The sequence below is a fragment of the Anopheles nili genome, chromosome 2 (genome assembly GCF_943737925.1).
Source record: "Anopheles nili chromosome 2, idAnoNiliSN_F5_01, whole genome shotgun sequence".
Classification (NCBI taxonomy): Eukaryota; Metazoa; Arthropoda; class Insecta; order Diptera; family Culicidae; genus Anopheles; species Anopheles nili.
Window position 1 is genome coordinate 73,545,240 of NC_071291.1, and position 23,338 is coordinate 73,568,577.

At 48.4% G+C, this 23,338-nt stretch overlaps 4 protein-coding genes and 2 non-coding genes across 6 annotated transcripts; 3 read left to right on the forward strand and 3 right to left on the reverse strand.

Annotated features, from left to right (window-relative positions):
• The first annotated feature begins 656 nt into the window (after positions 1-656).
• LOC128731234 (uncharacterized) lies at positions 657-5,434 on the forward strand. Its single transcript, XM_053824340.1, has 6 exons — positions 657-672; positions 738-3,434; positions 3,502-3,728; positions 3,800-4,054; positions 4,126-4,979; positions 5,044-5,434. Exons 1-6 carry the CDS (start codon positions 657-659, stop codon positions 5,339-5,341), a joined length of 4,347 nt encoding a protein of 1,448 aa, XP_053680315.1. The 3' UTR covers positions 5,342-5,434.
• A 972-nt stretch (positions 5,435-6,406) lies between these two features.
• On the reverse strand, positions 6,407-11,053 carry LOC128731238 (zinc finger protein 281). The gene is made up of 3 exons (XM_053824344.1): positions 10,004-11,053; positions 7,038-8,318; positions 6,407-6,964 (listed from the first exon to the last, which is right to left on the reverse strand). Exons 2-3 carry the CDS (start codon positions 8,314-8,316, stop codon positions 6,660-6,662), a joined length of 1,584 nt encoding a protein of 527 aa, XP_053680319.1. The 5' UTR covers positions 8,317-8,318; positions 10,004-11,053; the 3' UTR covers positions 6,407-6,659.
• A 2,237-nt stretch (positions 11,054-13,290) lies between these two features.
• Positions 13,291-14,328, forward strand: LOC128730144 (thioredoxin domain-containing protein 15). Its single transcript, XM_053823176.1, has 2 exons — positions 13,291-13,327; positions 13,418-14,328. Exons 1-2 carry the CDS (start codon positions 13,291-13,293, stop codon positions 14,326-14,328), a joined length of 948 nt encoding a protein of 315 aa, XP_053679151.1.
• A 190-nt stretch (positions 14,329-14,518) lies between these two features.
• On the reverse strand, positions 14,519-14,591 carry Trnar-acg (transfer RNA arginine (anticodon ACG)). Its single transcript has one exon. It is a non-coding gene; the product is annotated as a tRNA-Arg (tRNA).
• A 180-nt stretch (positions 14,592-14,771) lies between these two features.
• LOC128722243 (U6atac minor spliceosomal RNA) lies at positions 14,772-14,877 on the reverse strand. The gene has a single exon (XR_008410799.1). It is a non-coding gene; the product is annotated as a U6atac minor spliceosomal RNA (small nuclear RNA).
• A 1,561-nt stretch (positions 14,878-16,438) lies between these two features.
• LOC128731235 (protein transport protein Sec31A) lies at positions 16,439-23,072 on the forward strand. Its single transcript, XM_053824341.1, has 10 exons — positions 16,439-17,632; positions 17,711-17,954; positions 18,022-18,137; positions 18,401-18,451; positions 18,729-18,978; positions 19,050-20,440; positions 20,941-21,045; positions 21,856-22,314; positions 22,381-22,452; positions 22,522-23,072. The coding sequence occupies exons 1-10, from the start codon at positions 16,439-16,441 to the stop codon at positions 22,708-22,710; spliced, it is 4,071 nt and encodes a 1,356-aa protein (XP_053680316.1). The 3' UTR covers positions 22,711-23,072.
• Positions 23,073-23,338: the final 266 nt, after the last annotated feature.

Below are 23,338 nucleotides of genomic sequence, written 5' to 3' on the forward strand. Positions count from 1 at the left end.
TCGAACTGTAAATTATACAATAAATCCCCGGATTTGCTATAAACCTAGGTTCAAATCAATCATTCTAACACGTGATCGAACCACGTGTTCAACACGTGAAGAAAAACCACATGGTTTTAAAATAATGTAAACGTTTTATCAACCAATTTTGATTAATGTTATTCAGTAAACCAAGTGTGCATAAGTAGTCATAAAGGAAATACATACATTGGAATATAATTTAAATTATTCTTGAACAAGAACTTATCAATTCGTAATAGTTGGTATGAAGTAATCGAACTCATATCCTAAACAACAAATATGAGCGATGTAACTGTCATAATAAACCAATTTAAAAACATAGATTACCTCAGCAGACTTTATGCATTTATGTGATTGATATACAGTAAGTGCAAGGATATTTTAGTACAGATATCGACGAAAAAGTACTCAAATATATTGAAGTTTTGAACAGCCATTGAAAGGGTCTAGAAATGCCGTAACAGCAAACCTTAGCATGTTGATGTAAAGCCGCAAAGTATAACAAAAAGAAGAAGAGTTTGACAGATAAACAAACGTGCCTGCGAAATCAAAAGAGTTTGCACGTGGAGAGCGGTGTTTTTGATCGCGCGTATTTAATTCAAATATATTAGGATACGATTTAGAATTTCAAGAAAATGAACATAAAAAGCGGTAAGTCATTTAACATGGCAGCCTACTGTGTAACATTCATGGAACATGTGTTTTATATGTTTCAGAAATTCATAAACGCCTAGCCGTCGAAGATCGTAGTTTTACAGAGAACATTGGCTACGGAATTAAACTATGGAAATCATCTAGCTTCTATTACATGTCGAAGTATGATATTACGTTCGATTTTTTTCTGAACAATGTGCAAAATTTTTTTAGTGAGCTCGCCAAGCTACCAGAATATCAGTTTAACGAGCGCTGGCTAATCGTGAACACATTCCTAGCACTATCATGTCCCACCAACGCACTTCCCGCTTCTGTCGTTGGACGACTGGAGAAAACATTTCGTGCCATTACGGAAAAATCGGTTGGACGGAAGGAACAGCTGCTTCAAAGCCTTTTCCTCATAGCGTTCGATGTGAAGTATAAAAATTTCTACAAATTCGACTTTAAAGGCTATGCCGGTGTGCTTTGTGTTGCACTGCACTACTACATTAAATGTCTTCAAGAACAGAGACCAAAGGAGGAGGAAGAAAAAATCGCAGAAAGGATTTTCAACGATATTAAAATCTACCTCATGTCGGCGGCAGACCTCGCTAAATGGAAGGAATCGTTTGATAAGATCGTTACGCCATTGTGCGGAGTGGTTTTACTGCTAGAAAAGCATGGTGTGAATCGCCGCAATGATCTACTGGATTTCTTTGAACAAGTTTACTTTACGAAGGACAACGCTTCGTCGTACAATCGAGTGACCGGCAAATCTCATCGCCTGCAGTTACTAGGGTTCGATGTGGATAAAACACCGCTGCATGTGATGGCCCTGCTGATCGAGGGATTCCTTCGAGCGTACCGTGAGCAGCAGCTAGAGATTCTTCTGTTTCTGAAGTACTATCTGCAAAATGTGTTTGTGAATGAGAATCAGTCCATTCTTGCAGACACCCATCAGGTGTTTTCCCTGACGAAGCACGTGTTCGCTTTAATGCGGAAGCATTTCATCATGTTTGATCAGCAGCTGATGGTGGACTTTAATTTCACGGATATTCTCACAACCAAGCTAAAAGAACTGCTAGATATCTGCACGTCTTCCGATGCGTTATTGAGAGATTTTCTATCCCTCATCTGCACAATTAACGATTACAATCCACTAATTCTAGAGCATAGCGTTGTGGATATCATATTAAAAATCATGTTCTTGCGCAAGGATCCCGACACACTGCGCAGTTTTCAGGATATGCTAATTTCAACGATCAATATGTACGTAAAACTCAACAAGAACGAAAACTTTCGAGACGAATTGTTCATGAAATTGGGCGATTACTTAGACGAGCACGATCTGGACGAAACGATCTTACAGTTGCGAAAAAAGGCAACGGGAAAGCGAAAGAGCCTGAATGTCAACACGCCCACGAAAAAGATGAAGCTTGCGAACGGATCCGCTGAAACACCTGTCGAGATGCCTGAGAAAAAAGCACCGTTTTGGGATCTTTTACGTTTAGAGGGAAATACTTCGGAAGAGAACAAGCTCGCCTCAAGACGTGTAGAGCCACAAAATTTTTGGCCTACCATCACATTTGCCTGGCCCGACGCGGATGGGCGATTGGGCAACGCAATGAAGGAGTACGCCAAACTGCTGCTGACTAATCGTAGCTTCGCGTACTGGAAAAAGTTCATGTTCGTATTGAACGATACCCTGAATGCGCCGGAACACACCGAAAGTATCATTTTCCAACTTGAACTGGCACTGTGTTGGTTGTGCTATTTCTTTGCGGGAAACACGCTGGTTGAAAATTCGAACCTGTTCTGGAATAAACTCTTGGGACATTTCCACGAATTCGATCAAGTGATGGGTAATGTCGCTCGGCAGTTCCTTCTGAACGACACGGAAACAGGAGATAAGCGACTATACGGAGCATATTTGAACACGTTGTACTTTTACGGTAACTTTCGGCTGATGGTGCAATATTACCGTCCGGATTCGATCGAAGAGAACAGTAACATCCAACTGCACTCCTATCTGAACGACACCGAATGGGGTACTATTATGGAACGTACCCCGGATAAAGACGTTGCTCTGTTGAATCGAGTGCTGTTACAGAAACTTCGTGTACCCTTTTTTATACAAGATCAAGAATCATTGGAGGTTGAGAAAGAGCGATCTAACTCCAACGAAGAGAGACACCAACTGATCGAGAAAATTCTGAATGATACGTCGGGCGAAACCTTCCGCCCCGTTCTGTTGGACCGTGCAACAAACGTTTGGTTTTTACGTTTGCTTGACAAACAGCGGCAGAGGCACGTGATAGGCTCGCATCTGCTCGACCGTGCCTACTGTCCACTGGATGAGATGCGGTTCATACTGCAGAATGTTTCGTTTGATCACGAGCTGCTTGAAGTGTTCGTACTGTCGGTGTACAAACGTGTGGCGGAGATTCTTTCTAGTGGTCCCGCTGAAAAGGCCTCATCCTTGCGGAAAATATCGTTTGATGAGCTTTTCGATCAGGATAATGCGGAGATTGTACCTCAGATACAAATGTTACTAAAAACACGCGCTAATAAGCGATTAGGGAGAGCATCCACTCAGTCGGAAATTTCGGATCCAGACAGTTTGGGGCATTTGCTCGATGTACTGGATGAAATACGGGTGGATTCCCTAGATCAAGAGAAGAAATCGGTGCTTGTCGCTGTTCATTTGCTTCTGTTGGTGACCATGGAATCTTCGGGTGGTCGGGAGAGCGATGTAGAACGCTTTAAAAGCAAAGTGATAAGTATGTTTTTCAGAGAACCTCTAATAAATCGCCACTGTAATCTAATTCTAATTTGCTTTCATTACAGAGATTGTGTCGTTGGGAACTACAGTAAATGTTGCTAAATTCGTCACGATAGAAACCTTGATCAAACTATTCGGCATTTCTCCTATTCTGATGATCTTGTTGCATCAGCTGGTTGATAATTTAACGGAGGAATCTTTCGAGGAGTTCAAATCGATTCTGGCAAACTTTTCTACCAAGAGCGACGACCATTTCGATTTGCTGCTGTTGATTTACAACCTCGAACAGAGGGTGAGTCCTGTTCTAGGGTGCATATAACCATTGAAAAACTAACTGAATATTAACCTTTATTTGTTATGCAGAATATTTCTAGAACTAAGCCCAATAGTACCGTTTTGGTTCCCTTGGAACAGCGGAACGAACTACTGGTGAACATCGTCTCCGTTATTGACGGATACCTTCTGGAAAAGGATCCTGCGCAGCAGTGTGCCGAGGATGCCGTAGGTTTCAATCGAGCAATTAAAGCCTGTTCAATCAGCATACGTCATAAGGTGGGCCACAAAGACGAGCTCGGAAAGAAGTTCCATAAGCACTTGTTGGCTTACATGGCACAAGCGGTACGTAGCGAACAAGTGAGAGGCATAGGACTGGAGACGAACATTTACGTTTTCTGTTTTTTTTTCGATAGATGTTGGTAAATTCTTATAACTCAGACATCCTGTTGACGAAGTGTCTGGCCCATCACGACTACCTTGCGCTTGATCCTGCTCAAACGGTCGCTATCAAGGAGAAGTGCTGGCAATCGTTCCTGAACATAATGCACGAGCAAGCATCATTAAAAGTTCGTCCCGAGCACGCCATTTGCGCAAGCGAAGAAGAACCTACGATCAGCAAATCGGACGAGCAAACGAGCCGTATCGAAACACTCATCGGATCTCTGGGCTCGCACTTATCGGAGGAAGAATTCGCTGAGAAGCTAAATAGCCTCAACAGGAGTGGTTCGTGCAGCACACCGGCTTCGCTGAATGTCACACTGACGGTGTTCACAATGCTGGCGAAGAAGGGCATTAAGAACACCGTCTCGCACGAAACGTGCAAGGTATTCGTACGTTCGTTCGCCGCAGTTGTTGGACGTGACGTTATGGGACTGTGCGTGTTGAATCAGCTTCAGTGCGAGCCTGAGCTGGTTGGGACGATTCTCGAATGCTTTGCAACCATTATCGCCAAACGCAAGCTGTCCTTGTTCCCAGGATTGCTCGACTACATGCTGCAGTTCATGAGCGCGATCAACATTGGCAAACGGCCGGTGCAAGAGGGCGAAGAGGTGGCCTTTTACAAACTGCATCGCTTGATGAGCGATGTGTTGTTTCGGATGCTGGAAGCACGCACAAACTACCTCGTCAGCCGGCTTCCCGGGTACCTTCAGGTTTACCACGGCCTGATAGGTGCGATCATTTGCTACAAGGGTGATTCAGCCAATGGCAAGGCTTTAACCAGCTTCGAAATTCTTTCCTTATCCGATCTTCTGCTACCTCTGGAACGGTAAAAAAGCGTACATGTTGTGTGCAGTGGTTGGTGGAAATTAACCACGTGAATGTCTTTACAGAATCATTGCCATTGCGAGGAAAATGCTCGAGAGCAAGCTGAGCGTGATGGCACCGTACACGTTGGCACAAATTGTGCACACGATCGTACAATGCAAGCGGCCCACCACTCAACAAGACAGGATCGCGGCGAAGGTGTACAACATCTGCTTCGACCTGATGGCCATCTACGATGTTCAGGCCTCTTCGTACCTGTTGCGGACGATGGACGAAAGCAGCCGGTTACTGTTTACTAAGATAAAGAAACGCCAAAACCGAAGTCGTTTCATAAAACGCAAGGCAACGGGAAGGTCTGCCTAATTGAATGTTGTAAAAACACTTTGCCGAAAAGGGTCACCTTTAGCAGCCAGAAACTACCGCAGTTGGTACCGATTTTTGTTGCTACACGAGAAATAAACCAATACTAACCCGGCGTTAGTCGGGCACGATTCGATCCGTTCATATTTTGTGTTTTATTATCATCAAATAGAATATTGATTTAGTTAAATCTAAGACCGCGCGGTACACAACTAATTCACCTATAAAAATCAGTTCGAACTAAAACCCAATTGAACTAGCCGCCTGGTAACAACACACCTGGTTGTGCACGAATCGTTTACGTTTTTGCTTTTTTAAATTTGCACAATTAAGTTCATACGGGAAGGGGAAGTTTTTTTTTTTGTTTTTAATTTAGTGGCCGTGTTTCGTCCTCCAAAAATGTACGCCTAAATGTTTTGGACTAGAATAACCGGACTAGGTGTGAGTAATGAATTAGCGCTATGTAATTGTAACCTATCCGGCTCGCGAGCCGTGCAAACTCAAATGCATCGTCGCCCGCCTGGTCCGCTCTCCTACGGGTACAAACGGAAACGCGCTAAAAGAAGAAGAAGGAAAACCAGGGGCCGAAACGAACGGAACCGCCTGTCCGCGGCCTGCGAGGCCCCACTTGCTGCCCTAATCTGTCTAAGTTCTCTGTTTTTTTTTGTTGTTGTTCCTATTAAGCTACCGTGTGTTTTAAATAGAGTACCTACTACAATCTGTGTTTCACCTGAGCGAGGGTTTTCTCCTTTTGTGTGAGAAGTGTTAACTTAAAAGCCAAACCGATAATGCGAACATCCCCGTTCGTCTGACGCGTCTCCATTCCCTTGTACTTTACACGCTACAGCTTTGTACACGGCGGTGTCATTTTCGCGAGTCTACCGACGTTTCGGTAGGCAAAGGAAAACCCTCCGCCCCACCGGGAGGAGAAGGCTTTAGGCATTGGTATCCGCATCCACGGTTCTATCCCTTCCATTCGTCGTTGCCCTGAACAACACACATAATGCCCTGTGTAGTTGCAAACGTTTGCCGAAATCGCGCGCCAAAGGATAAACCGAAAAACGGAAACGGAAACATAAAACGATACGCATGATACTATCTCACGACACAATTGCACAAAATGCACCCCCGTCCGTTGGCCACCCTGGGCTCGCGGATCGGGGGGGATGATTATTTGATTAGCGATTTTTAAAGTATCCCTTAAGTGTTACGGTGCGGTGTTTGATTCGTTCTGGTTTTGTTTGTTTGCTTGCGTAGCCACCGCCTTTGTGGGGAAATTAAATTATTCCTAAGCTACGTCCTAAGCCCCCGATCCTCGTCTTTACGACATCATCTGCGACTGACCGGGTGCTTGCGTGAGGGAGTGATACTGGGGCGGTTGCAGTTGTTGTCCGGCCGCGGTCAGCTGCGTCAACTGCGTCAGCTGGGACTGCTGCGGTGTCGGTTGCTGCTGTTGTTGCTGAGCAGCAGAGCTGGTTTGCGGCTGGCTTTGACCAGCTCGGGACGTGCTGGTTGTCGCTCCAGCATCGCTTCCATTGACGCCCTGTTGCTGGCTCAGTTCCGCCTTCAGCCGACGCGCGATGTGCGAACGTGTGTGCTTCCGCAGATGATCCTTCCGGTAGAATCCTACAATGTTGGAAGGTGTTGGTGGACATTAGAAACCCGCTCTCATGTTTTCCCATTCCGATGAGCCTCTTACCTTTGCCGCACTCCTGGCACACGTGCCGCTTCTCGCCAGAGTGGATGACGAAGTGCAACGTCAGTTGCTCCTTGCGCTTAAACGCCTTCAGGCAGATGGTGCACGCGAACGGACGCTCCGGATTGTGGCTCTGCTTGTGGCGTGTCAGGTGATCCTTACGCTTGAGTGCCGCGTTACAGATGTCGCAGATGAACCGACGCTCCAGGTTGTGCCCGATCAGGTGCTGCTCCAACAGTTCCCGCTCCGGGTACGCCATCTGACACTCGGGGCACAGGAACAGCAGGCTACCGTCCAGTGCCGTACGGACCTGGATCTCACCCGGTTTCGGGCGCGGTTTACGCTCCTTCGGGGGCTTCTTTTTCTTCTTCTTCTTTTTCTTATCCGCCCCAGCAGCAGCCGCATTTGCCGTCGAGGAGGTGGCCGCTGCCGCCTGCACACCCTGATGCGCTCCAACCTGCTGTCCGTGTTGATGCTGTTCCGGATGTCCCAGGATACTAGCGATGGTCTGGGACGCAGGCAGGATCATCCCGGCCACGTTGTTGCCCCCATGACCACCCCCGTGTGCCTGCGATTGCGCTTGCGACATGTCGAGACTGGAGAGCGGATTCTGTGCCTCCTTTTTGATGTTCTCGGCCGAGTACTTCAGGAAGTGATGCAGCGAAAGTGGCAACGCACTACCCGGCAGGTGCGATAGGTAGTCGGCAACGGACGCACCCGGTGCCAACGATTGCCAGCTAGGATTCTGCAACACCCGCTTGCTGTCCGCCTGCTGCAACAGCGCACTAATGTCCTGACTGAGTTCCTGCGCACTCTGCCCGTTGCTGGCCCCCGTCGAACTGCTGCCCACCGACGACTGGTGGTACATGTTGCGCTGCTTATGATCAGCCACGTGCGAATGCTGACTGTACGGGTTCGAGTACTGGCCTGCTGCCCCGCCACTTCCACCACCCGTCGAGGTCGTTGTCGGTACCGCCGAGTTGCCCGAACCCGCCGCCGAATGCCCGTTGTACTTATTCGATCCGCCTCCGCCACCACCACCTCCTCCACCGCCCCCGCTGGCGTTGTTACCGGTGTCCTGGCTGTCCCGGTGGAACTTGCCGAGAATGGGGGCATGGCTCTGGTTGAAGTGGGCCATGTTGACGTTCGAGTTGATGGAATGGTACCGATTGCTGGAGTCGTGCGAGGTCGTCGGGACGCCTGACACCAGACCCGAGCTGGCGAACTGGTGGATTCCCGGTATCGTACCGGGAAAGTGTGTCCCGAAGGGTGAAAAGTTCATTGCTGCGTGGGTGGAAAGAAAGAGCATTAGTTAGCTGGCTGAGGAGTTTGAGGTTTTTTCGATGGCCCGAAATGTGATTGCTAATTTTTGCCCACACCGATGGTGCCAGAAAGAAAATGGAAACAATCAAACCAGTGAAGAAAAAGTCGTTTCTTTTCCGTAGCACTATAATAAATCGAGCGTTCGCTGCGTAGAAAAGGATACGCGCGTGAAAAGGCCTGTCGATGTGACGCAGACGAGGGGCGAGTTTTCATTCAGAATTTCGGCTCACACCATCTACAGTGTTGGGCGTAGCGTTAGCAGAAACCAAGCAGGGCTTTCGAGCGTTTTCGTGCGTGAAAAACAACCAATCACCAAAAACGAGATGCGGCGAGGGCAGATTAGACAACCCACTGCGATCGGACGCCTACTGCGATGGCGAAAAACGTGCGCCACTCATAATTCCTGCGCTAGTGCCAACGGCGTTACAGATACTGTGTCGATTTTATTGTCGATATCCTTCGCAACAACCAACCCCTTATCGACCAACCCAGCCTCTCCAGCCCAACCCAGGGGGATGATGCTTGTAAAAATTTGGGGCAAAGGTTTAATCATGCGTACGGGCAGGCAGCCGAAGAAGCAGGGCGTTCGAGCACGAGAGTATTTTGTTTGGACTATCGCCGTCGTGGATCCTTCGGTGTGTGTGTGTTTGTGGGGGTGTTTTGTCGCTGGTGTCGCACGGGTAGGAAAACGCGGGGGTTTATGGTGCGCCGGTGCGCGATACCACACACCAAACACCACTACTAACGCTTTCATTCGCGATGGGCGCTTTCTCTCTCTCACTTGTGCACCCTTGCGATTTGTGTCCTTGCTTCATTTTTTTCGTTCGTTCGTTCGTTCGTATTCACACCCGCAGAGTGTGGAAAAGCGCCTAGGGGTGTGTGCGTGAAGGGTGAAGGCATTTAGGCCGGCCACCCTCTCGAAAGGAAAATGGACGAAAGAAGGAGGGCGCACACGCACTGCCGAGAAGATGGCTGAAGGGCTTTTCTGGCTAGCTCCCCCCCACCCCTCGTATTGGGGTGATGGTACACACGCATAACAGTTACGCACTAGGATCGTTCGTTCGCAGCGTAAAGCGTCGAGCAAAAGGCTCGGAAAAGCTCGATCTCCATGGGCAACGCGGGAAAACAATCGACTGAATCCGCGCGCGCGTGATGCGAGAGTGAGATAGCGAGCGCGAACACGCGAAATTGGTGCGTGAGAGCGAGATGGCACGCGGTCCGAAAATTCGACACAAAATGGAGGGTGGAATGGAGTCGCCCTGTCGCCCACCGTGACGGACGGCCGAGATGAAATGAACGGTGAGGGATGTGGCTGGGCGGGGTGGAAATGGATTCACTTTCACTTTTCGCCCACTACCCCCGGAGGGGGACGCTTGTAGTAGGCCGTGTTTCGTCCCTCCGTTCACCGTTTTTCTCGCCCATCCCTGAGTCGCCCCACCGTGTGTGTTCTCGAGAAGAGAAAATTCAAAACAAAATCCCTTCCTCCCACGGACCACGGGGCCTTTCTCCGTGCTTCGCGAACGGACCCTTCGCATAATGCGTCGTACGGCCATTGAGGAGTTCTTCTTCTGTTCTTGGTTTTTTTTCACGTTCATGCGTTGGCTTGCTTCGGTTTGTTTCCACGAATTTATGCCGCAGCCACTTACCGTACGGCGTAGTAGTAGGTGGTTTGTTCTTTTTCTCCTTCTGCTTCTACTTCTTCTTCGTTTGCTCCTGCGTTTTCCCACTCCCTTGAGGGGGACGGGACGGAGTTTTTCCTTCACTACGGCTTACCGTAGTATCACGCACTGGGGAACGTTTCGCAAGCGGTTCTTTTTTCGCTTTTTCCTGCCAAAGGGCGTTGTTGTTGCACCGCCTGCTGCGTTCCGGATGTTTTTGGTAATATTTTTCGCAGCTGATTTTCAGCGGCCACGATATCAAGAAGGCTAGCACTTTTTTCCCTTCTGGGTTTTCTTCTTATTCTTTTTCTTTTTCTTGCTCAAATTAGTGTCGTCACGCACGCATAAATGGGCACACGAGTGTCACAACCAGAGGCTGCTTTTTGGGCTTTTTCCTGAACTCTTTTCCATCGCTTGCCACCGCACCCACGCAAAGGGGACCAGAGTGATTTCTCCCTCCCCCTTCCCTCTCTCTCTTCTTCCTCCCTTACCCTCGCCACCTCTTCACGAAGGTTGTTTGCTCCTGCCGCAAGGACACTCGGGACGCTCGGGAGTCAGTGGACTGGTTGGCTGGTGTGGGACACCACTACTGGCGGTGGCCACGTACGCATCCAGGAAGCGAGCCACCCCGGAGCGAGGGCGAACCCGAGCAGTTGCAGGCGTGAACCCAACACCACCACCGCACGTTCACACACATACACGCCACCACCGCGCTGCTCCGTGTTGCGCCTGTGCCGGCGGCGAAGGCCCACTCACCGCAGTCCGTTATCCTTTTTTCGTCTCCACACGCACACGTCCACGCGGTCCACGTCCTCCACAAAACCGGGAAAGCGGGTTCACTTTTTACCCCGGGTTCACCCGCCTGCCAGCCAGCGGGAAGGCAATTAAATGGCACGTAAAACAAGCCCAGCAGCCCCCGAGTTCCCTCACCGATCGATTCTCATACCTTACGGGGCCAGAAGGGCCGATTGCTGCATCGCCACAAAACGCACCACTGCGTCGGGGAGAGTGAATGCAATTTTTCGGTGGCGTTGGCGGCGCTTGGTGGGAAGAAAAACGTGACGCAGGAAGAAAAACACCGCCGGAAAAACACGACCGCTCGCTTTACACGCTCGCTTGCGTATTCGTCATCCTCCTCGCGGCGTCTCGTTATCAACCGACCATGGCCCCTCTCTATCTCTCTCTCTCTCTCTCTGTTGCTCACTCTCTCTGTCTCTCGCTCCCGCTTTTTGCCTAATTCGAGCGCAACGCAGCGCCACCATCGAACACGCGTAACGCACCCGCGCCTCCTGTGTCACGCGCGTACTCACTCGCGTCTGTCCTCACGCGTGCGGTCCTGCGTAGAGCGTGTTTTGTAAACACTGCTTCCGTCGCCCTTGCCGTCCGAGAGAGGCCTCTCCCGTGCCATCATCTCTCCGTATCAGGACGAAAGGACGGAAGGAAATAGAAAAAGAAACTGCGCCCACTGGTAGGCCTTGCGCCTTTCCACCCTCTCGCGAGTTTTCCCACTCGTTCGCTCTCACTCTGACGCTCCTTTTCTTGTACTGCGACTCGTTCGTTCAATTAATTCGGAAAACAAAACGTAAACATCCACGCGCACACACACAGCCAACACCCATACAGCCAACCCCTACGCAAAAGGATCTCCCGTTCCCAAGTAGGCGAGCAAGCAGGCAATTCGAAACGGTGTCGCGTGATGACGATATTACCGCTACGACGACGGGCGAGTGGCATTTTCATCTCGCGTGCGCGTGGCAGCCGTTTTCCCTACAGTATCTCTCTTTCTCTCTCTCTCTCTCTCTCGCTCACACACACACACTTTCTCTTTATTTGCTTGATCTGTCTCTTGCTCCTTTTCACGCTTATTCCCACTTATCCATCTCACCCTGGCCGTCCCGTCCGTATGGTATCGTTGAATCCTTGCGCCAAAAATAAACCGATACAATCGCAAGTGTGTGCGTTTGTGAGTGCGTCGTTGGCCATCGGGAATTCATTCAAAACTGTTCTCCACCCTCGCGTGCTGGCACTCCCCGGGTGGAAATTCGTGCATTTCATCTTCAGCGGCCGCCGGCGCGAGGACCGACAGAAACCGTGCGAGCAAAGGGAGAACCTGACGTCAACGACCTGCTCGTGGTATCGTGGCTGGCCTGTCGGAGGGTGAGATAAGCACCGCTATCTTACCCCACACGGTTTAGTGCGGCCCCGTGGCGTTACGATGGCCAAACTTTCCCAAGTGCCGAGTTGACGGTGCATGTTCTTATCGTAAATGACGGCCCTACCTACCCTTCACGGAGGGCGCATCGGGTGCGTGATAGAAGATAGCGCAGCGGAGGGAGAGCAAAGAGACGAGAAAGAAAAACGGGAAAAACCATCATTCCTCACACGCGGGACCATGCCGTTGCGCTTACTCATTTAGATTGCCCACACACAAACATGATCCGCTTGGAACGGGTGGCCGGTGGGCGTAGATAAGATGATTTAACCGGCGCCTGCAGGCTTCAGTGTGCTGTAAGCTGCGCGTGTTGTAAGCTGTGTCTATCTAGCGTAGCTTCAAAAAATATCCTTGCACAAATGGTGCTGCCACAAATTTTAAATTTTGCCCTGTTTCTGATTAGAGTAACACACTGTGCTAGTTCCCATGGATTCGCCGTTCCCTAGAAAGGGAAAAGAGTATGTTGCCATGGTTGTAGTGGATATCTCCTGCGTACGGAATTCGGGATAACACGTAGGGGATGTTCCTGATACGCTCAACGGTTAGGAAGGAGAACAGTGACCTCGTCTGGACGGCACCCAATGCTATTTCATTTATCTCATCAATACTTTGACTTTGTACCACACCTCCCTGCTATTATTTCACTGATTTAATGTATAACTGGGTTCTGCTAGCATAGAAAACTTGTGGAAAATTTAACGTGATATATGTTTGAGTTTACTTATTTGAATTTCTGTTTGAATTTTTCATCGAATGGATTCAAATGCACTTGCACGCTATAGACTTACCTTGAGAAAGAAAATTCAAAAATACAACAATAACTCCACAAACAAAATTTGTGAGTTTTAGCTTGAATAAGAAATAAAATTTCGTTAAATTAGAGCGATATGATGCACTTCATTATGCATTTTTCGAGCTTTACATCTAGTTATACCTTTAAGGGTTAAACTGTGACAGTTGCAGTCAGCTGTCAAATCCGACGATTGCCAAACAGTGAAAACAGATCCGTACAAAGCGATCTGTCGCAAGAAAAACAAACATTTTCACGCAGTTTTGGCAGAAAATGAACGTGTTAAAGTGTAAAATACTTTTCCTTGTCTGTAAGTAACCGGGCAGTAACGATAAAAATATTATATCACATTTGTAATATATCCATTTAACGATATCGGCATTGCTCTTCGCACATACAGTTTTCGTTCTAGTCAACAGCACTGGCGCCTTCCACTTCAAGGCCTTGGAGTTTTACGCGCGGCTGTTAAATGGAGAATTTCTCGAATCAGGCCCCTTCGGTAGCGGTAGCAGTTCTACAAAAACCGAGGAAAAAACAGAAACCACCGAATCGCGAGCTGCTGCGGCTCACGGGCAGTGGCATCAAAGCACGCTCCACGATTACCTAACGTACAAGGACAAAGATTCATGTTCCGTGGCGGACGAAAGCGAGCTCACCGATGGGCTCAATCCGGATGGTAGTCGTAAGACTTCACTGCGCGTCAAGTGCAATCCAGTGGAAGGCAACGGGACATTCCATATCATTACGCTGAAGGAAACTGTCACAGGATTCGCGCACAACGGCAATGCAACAAAGCGCAACGAAGTGGGCAGTTGCTTCTTGATGCTGTTTTACTCGAAAACCTGCATCCACAGTGCGATGGCGGCCCCACATTTTAACGCGCTCGCTCGACACTTTCCCGATCTGTTGGTTACTGCCGTCGATGCACACAATTTCCATTTCCTCAATGCCGAATTCGGCATCGTGGGGCTGCCCACGTTCATGCTTTTCCACCAGGGGCGACCACTGGTAAAGTACAACGGCACGGAGATCACTCTCGCGTCGCTAGCCAAGTTCGTTACGAGACACACCGGCATAGAACCGCGGTTGGTAAACCAAAAGAGCAGTACCACGGTGCTGCACTACATCTCTGACGATTTCATTGGACCGCTGTCGAATAAGGTCGAGTACCGAACGGATTACTGGTTGTACATTGCCTGGCTGTTTATCATTATGTGCACGTGCTACTACTTCTCCAAATCAACCCTGTACGCTCAAATCATCGAGATGATCAAACGTAACTGGCGAGAATCGGCAGCTCAGCATAGTTAGGCGTTTACCAATTTTTGTTAGCGTAATTCTACTTTAAATATAAAGATCCACCAAATGAACATGAATTAAAAATGGGATTTTTCTTAGTTATTAGATAGAATTGTCTATTGGAAGAAAATGAAGACAAAAAATCGCTACAGTACGTCAAAATAAGTATACAGCACACGTGAAGTAAAAAAAAGTCACTGCACGATCCTGCCAGGAGTCGAACCTGGAATCTTCTGATCCGTAGTCAGACGCGTTATCCATTGCGCCACAGGACCCACATGCCGAGAGAGGAATTTAACAGCATTTTAATCGGCTTAAAACAACTCACTATATAAATATCATGCTATTACTCGAACGAAACGTATGATTATAAATGTATAAGCAATTTATAAAAATGAATTACGCTCATGTTAAACAAAAAGTTCATAAGATACACATTTCAAAAACAATGTAGGAAAAAAAATGGCCAAGATCAGTTTCTCTCTGATGCCCACTGATCTCAGATTATGTGTTCCATCCTTGTCAAGGGGAGTGCTAACCTGCTCTCCTTTCAAATGACACACCGTCCCAGGGACCAATAGATGTATATACAGCGTTTCAATCTTGTTTCTGTTCTAGCGATGACTATCAAAGAACACTACAACAGTCCGCTCTCGAGCATATTGCATTGGAAAAAGATGACTTTCCCCATCCAAAATAAACTTCTATCGTCGCTATATTCCCTGATCTACTGATCTTTCGATTTGATTCGGAGATAAGCTCCAGTCTACCTCAAACTTACTTACCTTTTTTAGCAGAGCGTCGAGAATCTTTCATATGGCTGCTAGGTTTTATAATAGCTATCACGTAATTGTCCTATATGCGACAGCTTTCTCCATCCACGCAAAGACACCTTTGTCACACAGATCTAGCTGCGTTAGCTCGCAAAAGGTCTCGGAAGATTGTACGGTCACAAAGCTACAGAAATTGTACGAAGCGAGCTGCAGCGTACCATACTTTGGGTCACTTGCAGTGATCACACCCACCGACATCAGCTTGTTGCGGAAACGTTCTCTCCGGAGTTGTTCCTTCAAAATACTTCGCTCGAAAACCTTTACTTTAGAGGAATACACTTTCGAAACCGTTGGTAAACAGTCACAAGAGATGGAGATGCGCACTTCGTGCGAGGATTACAATATTTATAAACAAAATATGAGCCCTTTTCGTTCGGTTTATTTGACAACGCGATATGTTTACCATATTTGTTTCGTCGGGTTTGAGACAAACACAGCACGTTTCGTTCAGTTCGAGAAAAAAACAACTAAGAACAATGTTAAGGGTGAATTACACGTAGTATTCAATCAATCATGGGTGTCGAAGGATTTGCTTTTTTTAGGCAGGCTCAACTCGAAAATAGGTACTTATTTTTGATCATAATTGCTACCAAAAGATGTAGCGAAGGTTCAAATGGGTTTATAAGTACATTAGACATACCAAACTAGCTTAATTATGGCTTTATCTTAGTCGAAACGTGCTCGTTATCGAGCTAAAATTGAATCGTGTAAGTAGTACTTTAGTCGCCACGTTGGAACGTATGACAGCATACACAGTTTTGTTTGCCGCAAAGAACTTTTTCAGGAGTGTTGGAAAACTGTGCTGAGTGGGATCGTTAATCGGCCTCAAAGAGTCGAAATTCATCTGTGAACCGGTTTATTAGTGTTTAATTGTGTGTAGGTAAGCATCTGCGAACGAAATCGCAACTCATTTTGCTCGGGCAAGTTTATTTAAAGAGAGTTTTGGTGGTTTGTTGTACGCCGTGTATGAATGTTTTCGTTTCGCGTTTAGCCAAGTCATCAATTTTGATACACAACATTTCCTTCCGTCCTCGGATGATCATGTGTTGTTATGCATAGGGATCAATAGCTTCTAAAACAAATGCTCTCCTATAGGGGTAATATATAATTATTCTTCCGGGAATTAAATTGGCTATAATGAAACCGTTCGTTTGTTATCGTTTAAGATAAGACGTGTTCTAGAGTTCATTGAACTTCCGCTGCCCTAGTTCCACGTTCTAAGTCAGATGTTTTATCCATTAACGTTGTCTTTTTTTGTCATTCTCTCCCATAGTCAGCAGCCGAGCACCATGAAGGTGAAGGAGTTGCAGAAGATGGTGAATGTTGCCTGGTCACCGGCGCAACAGGCCCAGATCATGCTGGCCGCCGGAACAGCAGCCCAGCAGCTGGACGCTTCGTTCAGCACAACGGCTTCGCTCGAGCTGTACTCGATAAATCTGGCCGACCCAAGCTACGACCTGGAGCTGAAGGGCAGCCAGCCGAGCACACACCGATTCCACAAGCTGCTCTGGTCTCCGTTGGTCAGCACGGCCAATGATCCCGGGACCACTCCCAGCGGGCTGGTGACGGGTGGATGCGAGAGTGGCGTGCTGCAGGTGTACAACGTGGCACAACTGCTGGCTGGTCAGAATGCGCTGGTTGCCCAGCAGGAGAAGCATCAGGGAGCGGTGCGGAGTTTAGATTACAACCCGTTCCAACACAACCTGGTGGCAAGTGGAGCGTCCGAGTCGGAAATATTCATCTGGGATCTGAACAACACGGCCGTGCCGATGAGCCCCGGAGCCAAGGTGACACCGCATGAGGACGTGCAAGGACTGGCGTGGAACCGGCAGGTGCAACACATCCTGGCTTCCGTTTTTCCCTCACGGTGCGTGATTTGGGATCTGCGCAAGAACGAACCGATCATAAAGCTGAGTGACACGCAGTCCCGCATTCGTTGGCGGGTGGCTCAATGGCACCCGGATGTGGCAACTCAGCTGTGGTTGGCGAGCGAAGAAGACCAAGCACCGACGGTGCAGCTGTGGGATCTCCGGTATGCGACCGCTCCGGCAAAAACCTTCCACATCCACCAGCGAGGCATGTTGGGGCTGACCTGGTGCCCTGGTGATCACGATCTGGTGGCCTCGTGCGGTAAGGACAACAGAATCATATGCTGGAACCAGAACACGGAGGATCCGAACGGGGAGGTGCTGTCCGAATTGGCCACCACCAACCAGTGGAACTTTGATGTGGCCTGGTGTCCTCGGAATCCGGCACTCATCGCCGGATCGAGCTTCGACGGGAACGTGACCGTCTACTCGATCCACGGTGGGGTACACCAGCAGGTGCAGACGAGCAACAAGATCGCCGATTCCTTCCCGGGCATGGAGCATATCGGACACGAACCGGCCCCATCGGTTCCGGCACAATCACCAGGAACGGTGTGCAATGATCTCAAACGTCCACCACGTTGGATGCGAAGGCCAGCGGGTGCTTGCTTTGGGGTGAGTAAGACGGATGTGAGTCGTGAGATTGGTTCTGGTAATTAAAACGAATTCTTTCTTTCAATTCCTTTTTTTCAGTTCGGTGGAAAGTTGGTTACCTTCAACGGAAATAACCGCACGGTCACGGTGAACCAAGTGGTCACGGATCCGGAACTAGTGGAGCGTTCCAACCACCTCGAGCGCGTGCTCAACGAGGGCAACTTTGCCGAGTACTGCCGCCAGAAAGCGGATCAGTCAAACGATCAACACTTCCGCTTCATGTGGTATTTCCTGAAGGCTAACTTCGAGGATAACCCACAGGCGGAAATGCTCAATCTGCTCGGTGAGTAAACGTCGCGGTCAGTTCATTTTTCTATTTGCGAAGGTATTGTCTGTTTCTGTCACCGTAGGCTACCAAGCGGAAGATACAGCGAACAAGTTCAAGAAATACACTCTGGATGAACCGAAACGCGACGAGGTGAATCCAGTGGAAGGACTCAGCGATCAGATGGCCGGTCTTAGCCGGGTAAGTTTCTCCCTTGAGATGCTTTCTCTCATCCTTTATCGTCTTTTGCATTACTTCCATAACGGAACCGGCACTTTAATACGATGATGAAGCAGCCATTATTTGACCCATTGTCCCACGAGCGCATTTTCGTTATCCTTTCCTAATTCGATTAATGCTACGCGCATACGAGTGTCGCGAATAATGACATTTCATTTCAAATCAAAGCGCTTTTTCATGCCATTAAGACGTGTGTGTTTTTTCGTAATGCAACAAATGTCTAGAATTATTCCACCGAAACGGAAACCAGTACGGACGAAAGTACTGACCTGTCGGTAAGCAACTTTTACGATCGATCTAAACGAGCATTAGTTTGTTACTCATTCACACTCTTCGGTTTATACTCCGGAATGTATTGGAGTGGCAGTCGTTTTTTTTGTTTGATTTTTGTGATAGCATTAGGTTTCAGTTGTAAATTTGTTTAGTGGAACCATGTGAGAGGGATGGATTTGCATGATCATGCATCGGTTTGATTTGGGAGGGCTCATATTTCAGCCTTTCCAGCTGCCTGCTGTCAGTGCATTCTCGTTAACGTTTCCCTTTCTCCTCTAGATCACGGATAACAATGCAGTGTTCGATGCGATCGCCAAGCAAGGTGACTCGCAGCCTCCACTTTCGTCCGTGGGCGGTGCATCTGGCGTTCAGAATGGAAATACGGGAGAGGAATTGTTCAAAATTCGTATCGGACAGGACAAGGAGGGACTGATTTGTGAAGCACTGCTGACCGGAAACCATGAGGCCGCGATCGAACTGTGCATGCAGACGGGCAAAACGAGCGAAGCGCTCATTTTGGCCATGAACAGTGAGTTAAACCCTCCTAGCGAAGAGTGTGGTGGCCGACTGCAATTGTTGTGTGTCCTCGTGTCCTTGCAGGTGGTGCGGATTTGCTCGCCAAGGTGCAGTATCGATACTTGCGCAGCAACGAGAACTATCTGTCGAATTTGATCTCCGCTCTCGTGCTGAGGGATTGGACAAGTGTCGTGACACAGTGCACGATCGACTCGTGGAAGGAAGCGCTAGTTGCGACCATCACGCACTGTCAGCAAGAAATGCCGTTGTTGTGCGAGCGTTTGGGCGAGCGTTTGCAGAGTGAAGCGACACGGAATCCCGATCTCGCCCGGAATGCCATTCTGTGTTATATCTGCGCCGGCAGCACCGAGCGGCTGGTCGAAGCTTGGCAGCTGTCTAAAGGCAGCCAGCCGGATGGTGGAGAATTCGCTGGCGAAGACGAGCTGGATAAGAATAACAACAGCAACCGTGACCTCCAGGATCTGGTGGAGGTATCGATGTTGCTGCAGAAGGCGCTAGAGAAGCAGGGCCGTTCATCGCAGGCCGTTGGAAAGTTGGCCGATCTGTTGTCCCAATACGCAGGGTTGCTAGCAGCGCAAGGATCGCTTCCATCGGCGCTGACGTACCTGGGAAATTCGACCGATCCCGAGATGGTGGAATTGCGCGAAAGGCTTTACTACGCGCTGGGACACAAGAGCTACACGCCCGCTGCGTCGACAAGATCCCAGTTCACCGCGCAACAGCCACCGTTCAATCCGATGTTCCCTACGATCGGTCAAGCCGCCAAAATGAAGTCGTACGGACAGCCGATGGCCCCAGCAGCCGTTCCAACGTTAAATTCGACCACTATGCCCCAACAGCAGGGCTGGAACACGACACCCTTCCAGCCACCGCCTCCAACGATGGCACCACCCGCTGTTGGAAACGTTGTCGCTCCGCCACCACTAGCCTCGAAGCCCCCACTAGGTCCACCTCCGACCAGCATGGGCGGCAACGATCTGTCGCAACCTCCACGTCCATCTAGCGTCAGCTCTCAATCCGGTGGAGGTGCGTTGGGCCGTGCAAAATACGTGCTCGATCCTTCGGTCACGTCCTCTGGAGGCTATGGGCAGACGAGCTCGAATTTCTACAACCCATTAGCGTATCAGCAGCAGCCACAGCAGCCCAGCGCTCCAGCCGGTGTCATTAACCAACAGCCTACCAGCTTCTATAATCCTTCGTCCGCTCCGAGCCAACCTGCGGGCTCGATGAACAACTTCAAGCCATTCACACCGGCCCCGCTGGCGTCGTCGTACGTTCCTGGCGTACCTCCGCTGGACGTTGCTCAGCAGCAACCGCCGAGTGCGACCGGTATGGGATATCCTCCGCCACCACAGAGTACTGGCGCACCGCCCATGAGCAACGTACAGCGGAACCCAACGCCACCGCCGGGATGGAACGATCCACCGGCTCTGAAGAGCTCCTCGCGGCCACAGGTGAGTTTGCCCGATGACGATGGAAACCCGCGCAGATATACATACCAAAGTTCCATACCGGGATTTTATGACAACGGGTAGTTTTATCAGTGGGGTTTCGTTTTGCAAGTTTAGGATGATTAGAGGCGGTGTTAATGGATACTGTTCGGTTTGTCCTGTATCATGTAGCTTGGAGAAACCGTTGTTAGAAATTCTTTCTATCTTAACTAACACAGTTCATTTTGGAGAGTTAGAGTAGCTAGGATCTAAGATCTCACGTAACACATGCACACTACCCACATGTAACCATGCATTTATTTTCTTTCCTCTCTTTTCTGTATATAATTTTCTATCATTACACCATTCGCTTTTATCCATTTTGTGCTATCATTGTTCGCTTGTTTATTTTTTGTTGTTGTACCTAATGTTGGTTTTTATCGTGTGGTTTATCTATTTTATCTCTTCCTCTCTTGCCTGTCTCTCTTACGAATTGACTTGGTGGTACGTTCGAACATCCGCAGTATTGTGAACAATACGAAATGTCCGCCGTCCACGCCGGCACCAGACGTTGGCGCCGAATTATCAATTCGCACACGAATGATCACTCGAACCGTTCCTCACCGCAGGTTAGCGAACCGTTGCTCCTCTGATCTGCGTGATCTATTTTGATTTATCCTTGAGTTTCGTTGCGCGTTTGAAGCGTTTTTTTTACAATCGTTGTTTTTTTTCTCATTGCCATTTTTTAATGTTCGTATACTAATTTTTCTCCGTTATCCACTTGTTGTATCAACATTGTATTGTGTCCTACCGTAGCTAGGATGCAGATAGGCAGGACTGTTCAGATCCAGTTTCCTGCTTTTGATCTCGATTGGCAGTGCTAGAATATTGTTTAGCTATTTACTTACTACAGCTTTTTACTAACGAATGAACGCACCGCTGTAACATTTACATATGTTGATAATTTTCATTTTAACAAGCTCGACGGTATTGCAGCTATACATTTATTTTATCACTTTCTTCATTTTAAATCAAGTTTTATTTATAAATCTCATTTGGACAGAATTCCGTCCGATAATGCTGTTTGAAACAAGTTTAAGCCCTTCCACTTAGTTCTGTTGCATTGCATAATTGTTGCATTTTGCTGTTACTTCTGCATAGTTGGCTAACGGTCCGTCGTTATTTACAGCATTTTAAACTCCTCGCAACCCAAGCACATAGAAATATATAAATTTGCTTACGCGTCCAGCCTGTAGTACGCTCTTCTATGCCCGGCTAATATTGAGCTTAAGTGCAGTGGATTTTGGTTTGGTTTGTCCGTTCGATAGAGGCCCATCGGCGTAGACCGTTCTTGAATGAACAGCTTTGGCTAATGCTTTTCGCCTTTCCAACGATTTCGTTTCGTACTTTCTTCCCTTCATTGCGGCCATATCGTGCAGTTGAAGCCGGAATCGACAGCAATGGCACCGATCACGTCACCCCTTCCGGCAGGATTGGCTCCTACGAATGGATACCCGGACCCGAACAGCAACTACATGCAGGGCACTGGCCAACCGGGTTACGTGGCACCACAGCCAACGGTCTACAACCCGGCGATGGGTGGCCAACAGCTTCCTCCCCAAACGAACACGATCAATTACCAGAACTTCCAGTCAACGATCTCGTACCAGCCACCAGCTGGCGCGGCTGTTCCGGGACATATGGGTGCTCCACAACAGGGTGGCATGTATTACCAGGGGCAAACACCGGGTCAACAGATGGATGGACCTCAACAACCTGTTCAATCGGCTGCAGCTGAACCGCCGAAAACGAAACCACCACTTCCGGAGCAGTTTGTGTTCATGCAGACGGTCTTCGAGGAGCTTAAGAAGCAGTGTGTAGCGGCCGCGGGAAATCCGGTAAGCTGACGCACCGATCGGTGATATTTTTCCCTTATTTTCATCCCCCATTTTTGTAACTTTCAGCAAACGAAACGGAAACTGGAGGACGTTTCGAAACGCCTAGAAATGCTGTACGATCTGCTGAGGGAGAACAGGGTAAGAACGAGAGCTCGTGCTTTAAAATAGGACGAAATATTCATGCTCTATTGTGGTCTCTACTTGCAGCTTTCGCAAAACACCCTCAACTCGTTGAACCAACTTGTGACTCTAGTTCAGGCAGGCGACTACGCCAACGGCATCGGTCTCCACACGCAGATGGTGTCGGGTTCAGATTTCGCCCAGATCGCCAGCTTCATGCCGGGCATCAAGGTGCTGCTGCAGTCGGCGATGCAGCTGCAGGTGTACCTCCGATAAGCAACCGCGCTTGTTGTGGGGTAGTGTTCGACGAGAGGGCATTAGCTCTGAATGCTCACACATTTCCATCGGAAAATTTATGTGACATTTAACTGGTAGCAAAATTCAAAGTAAAACTCCTCTAGGTGCGTCGTGTACTTGTAAACGGAAAAAAGTGGCCGTAGTAGAAGTATTTGCCCAGCAGGTGCGCCTGTCTGATGAACGCGGGTTGTTTGTTCGAGGGGAGGGCTAGTTCATTATTATAATTATTATTATTATTATTACAATCGTGTATAATCCCGTGGCAATGTTCAGTTTTTGATAACGAATGAATAAAATTATCTATTTACATCTTGTATGATTATAATGATTATAAACAGAATGTAAAAAAAGTACATGCGTTTCATATATTTCAACATCACAATCTTTAAAAGTTCCGAATTGCCAAAAACTGATGAAGAGCGCTAAATGGTTGTAGCTTCTGATAAATAAAGATTCATGTAATTTTTGAAAGATACGAATTGCCCAAAGTAGGTACCGATTTTCACACGTTTTTCACTAGATCAGTCGCGCGATCTTGTTTGCACGCTTCGCTGCGAAAATCCGCCTGGTAATTAAGCTGCTCGTTCGGCGACAAGCGTGTGATAAT

Excerpts from the sequence above, each read along its gene's own strand:
- LOC128731234 (XM_053824340.1), top strand. Across the intron at positions 3,729-3,799 it reads TTTACAACCTCGAACAGAGG|AATATTTCTAGAACTAAGCC; the intron begins GTGAGTCCTGTT and ends TTTGTTATGCAG. Across the intron at positions 4,980-5,043 it reads CTTCTGCTACCTCTGGAACG|AATCATTGCCATTGCGAGGA; the intron begins GTAAAAAAGCGT and ends ATGTCTTTACAG.
- LOC128731238 (XM_053824344.1), bottom strand. The coding sequence starts at position 8,316 with ATGAACTTTTCACCCTTCGGGACACACTTTCCCGGTACGATACCGGGA. Across the intron at positions 6,965-7,037 it reads GTGCCAGGAGTGCGGCAAAG|GATTCTACCGGAAGGATCAT; the intron begins GTAAGAGGCTCA and ends CCAACATTGTAG.
- LOC128730144 (XM_053823176.1), top strand. The coding sequence starts at position 13,291 with ATGAACGTGTTAAAGTGTAAAATACTTTTCCTTGTCT. Across the intron at positions 13,328-13,417 it reads TAAAATACTTTTCCTTGTCT|TTTTCGTTCTAGTCAACAGC; the intron begins GTAAGTAACCGG and ends TCGCACATACAG.
- LOC128731235 (XM_053824341.1), top strand. The coding sequence starts at position 16,439 with ATGAAGGTGAAGGAGTTGCAGAAGATGGTGAATGTTGCCTGGTCACCG. Across the intron at positions 17,633-17,710 it reads CAGCGGGTGCTTGCTTTGGG|TTCGGTGGAAAGTTGGTTAC; the intron begins GTGAGTAAGACG and ends CCTTTTTTTCAG. Across the intron at positions 22,453-22,521 it reads ATCTGCTGAGGGAGAACAGG|CTTTCGCAAAACACCCTCAA; the intron begins GTAAGAACGAGA and ends CTCTACTTGCAG.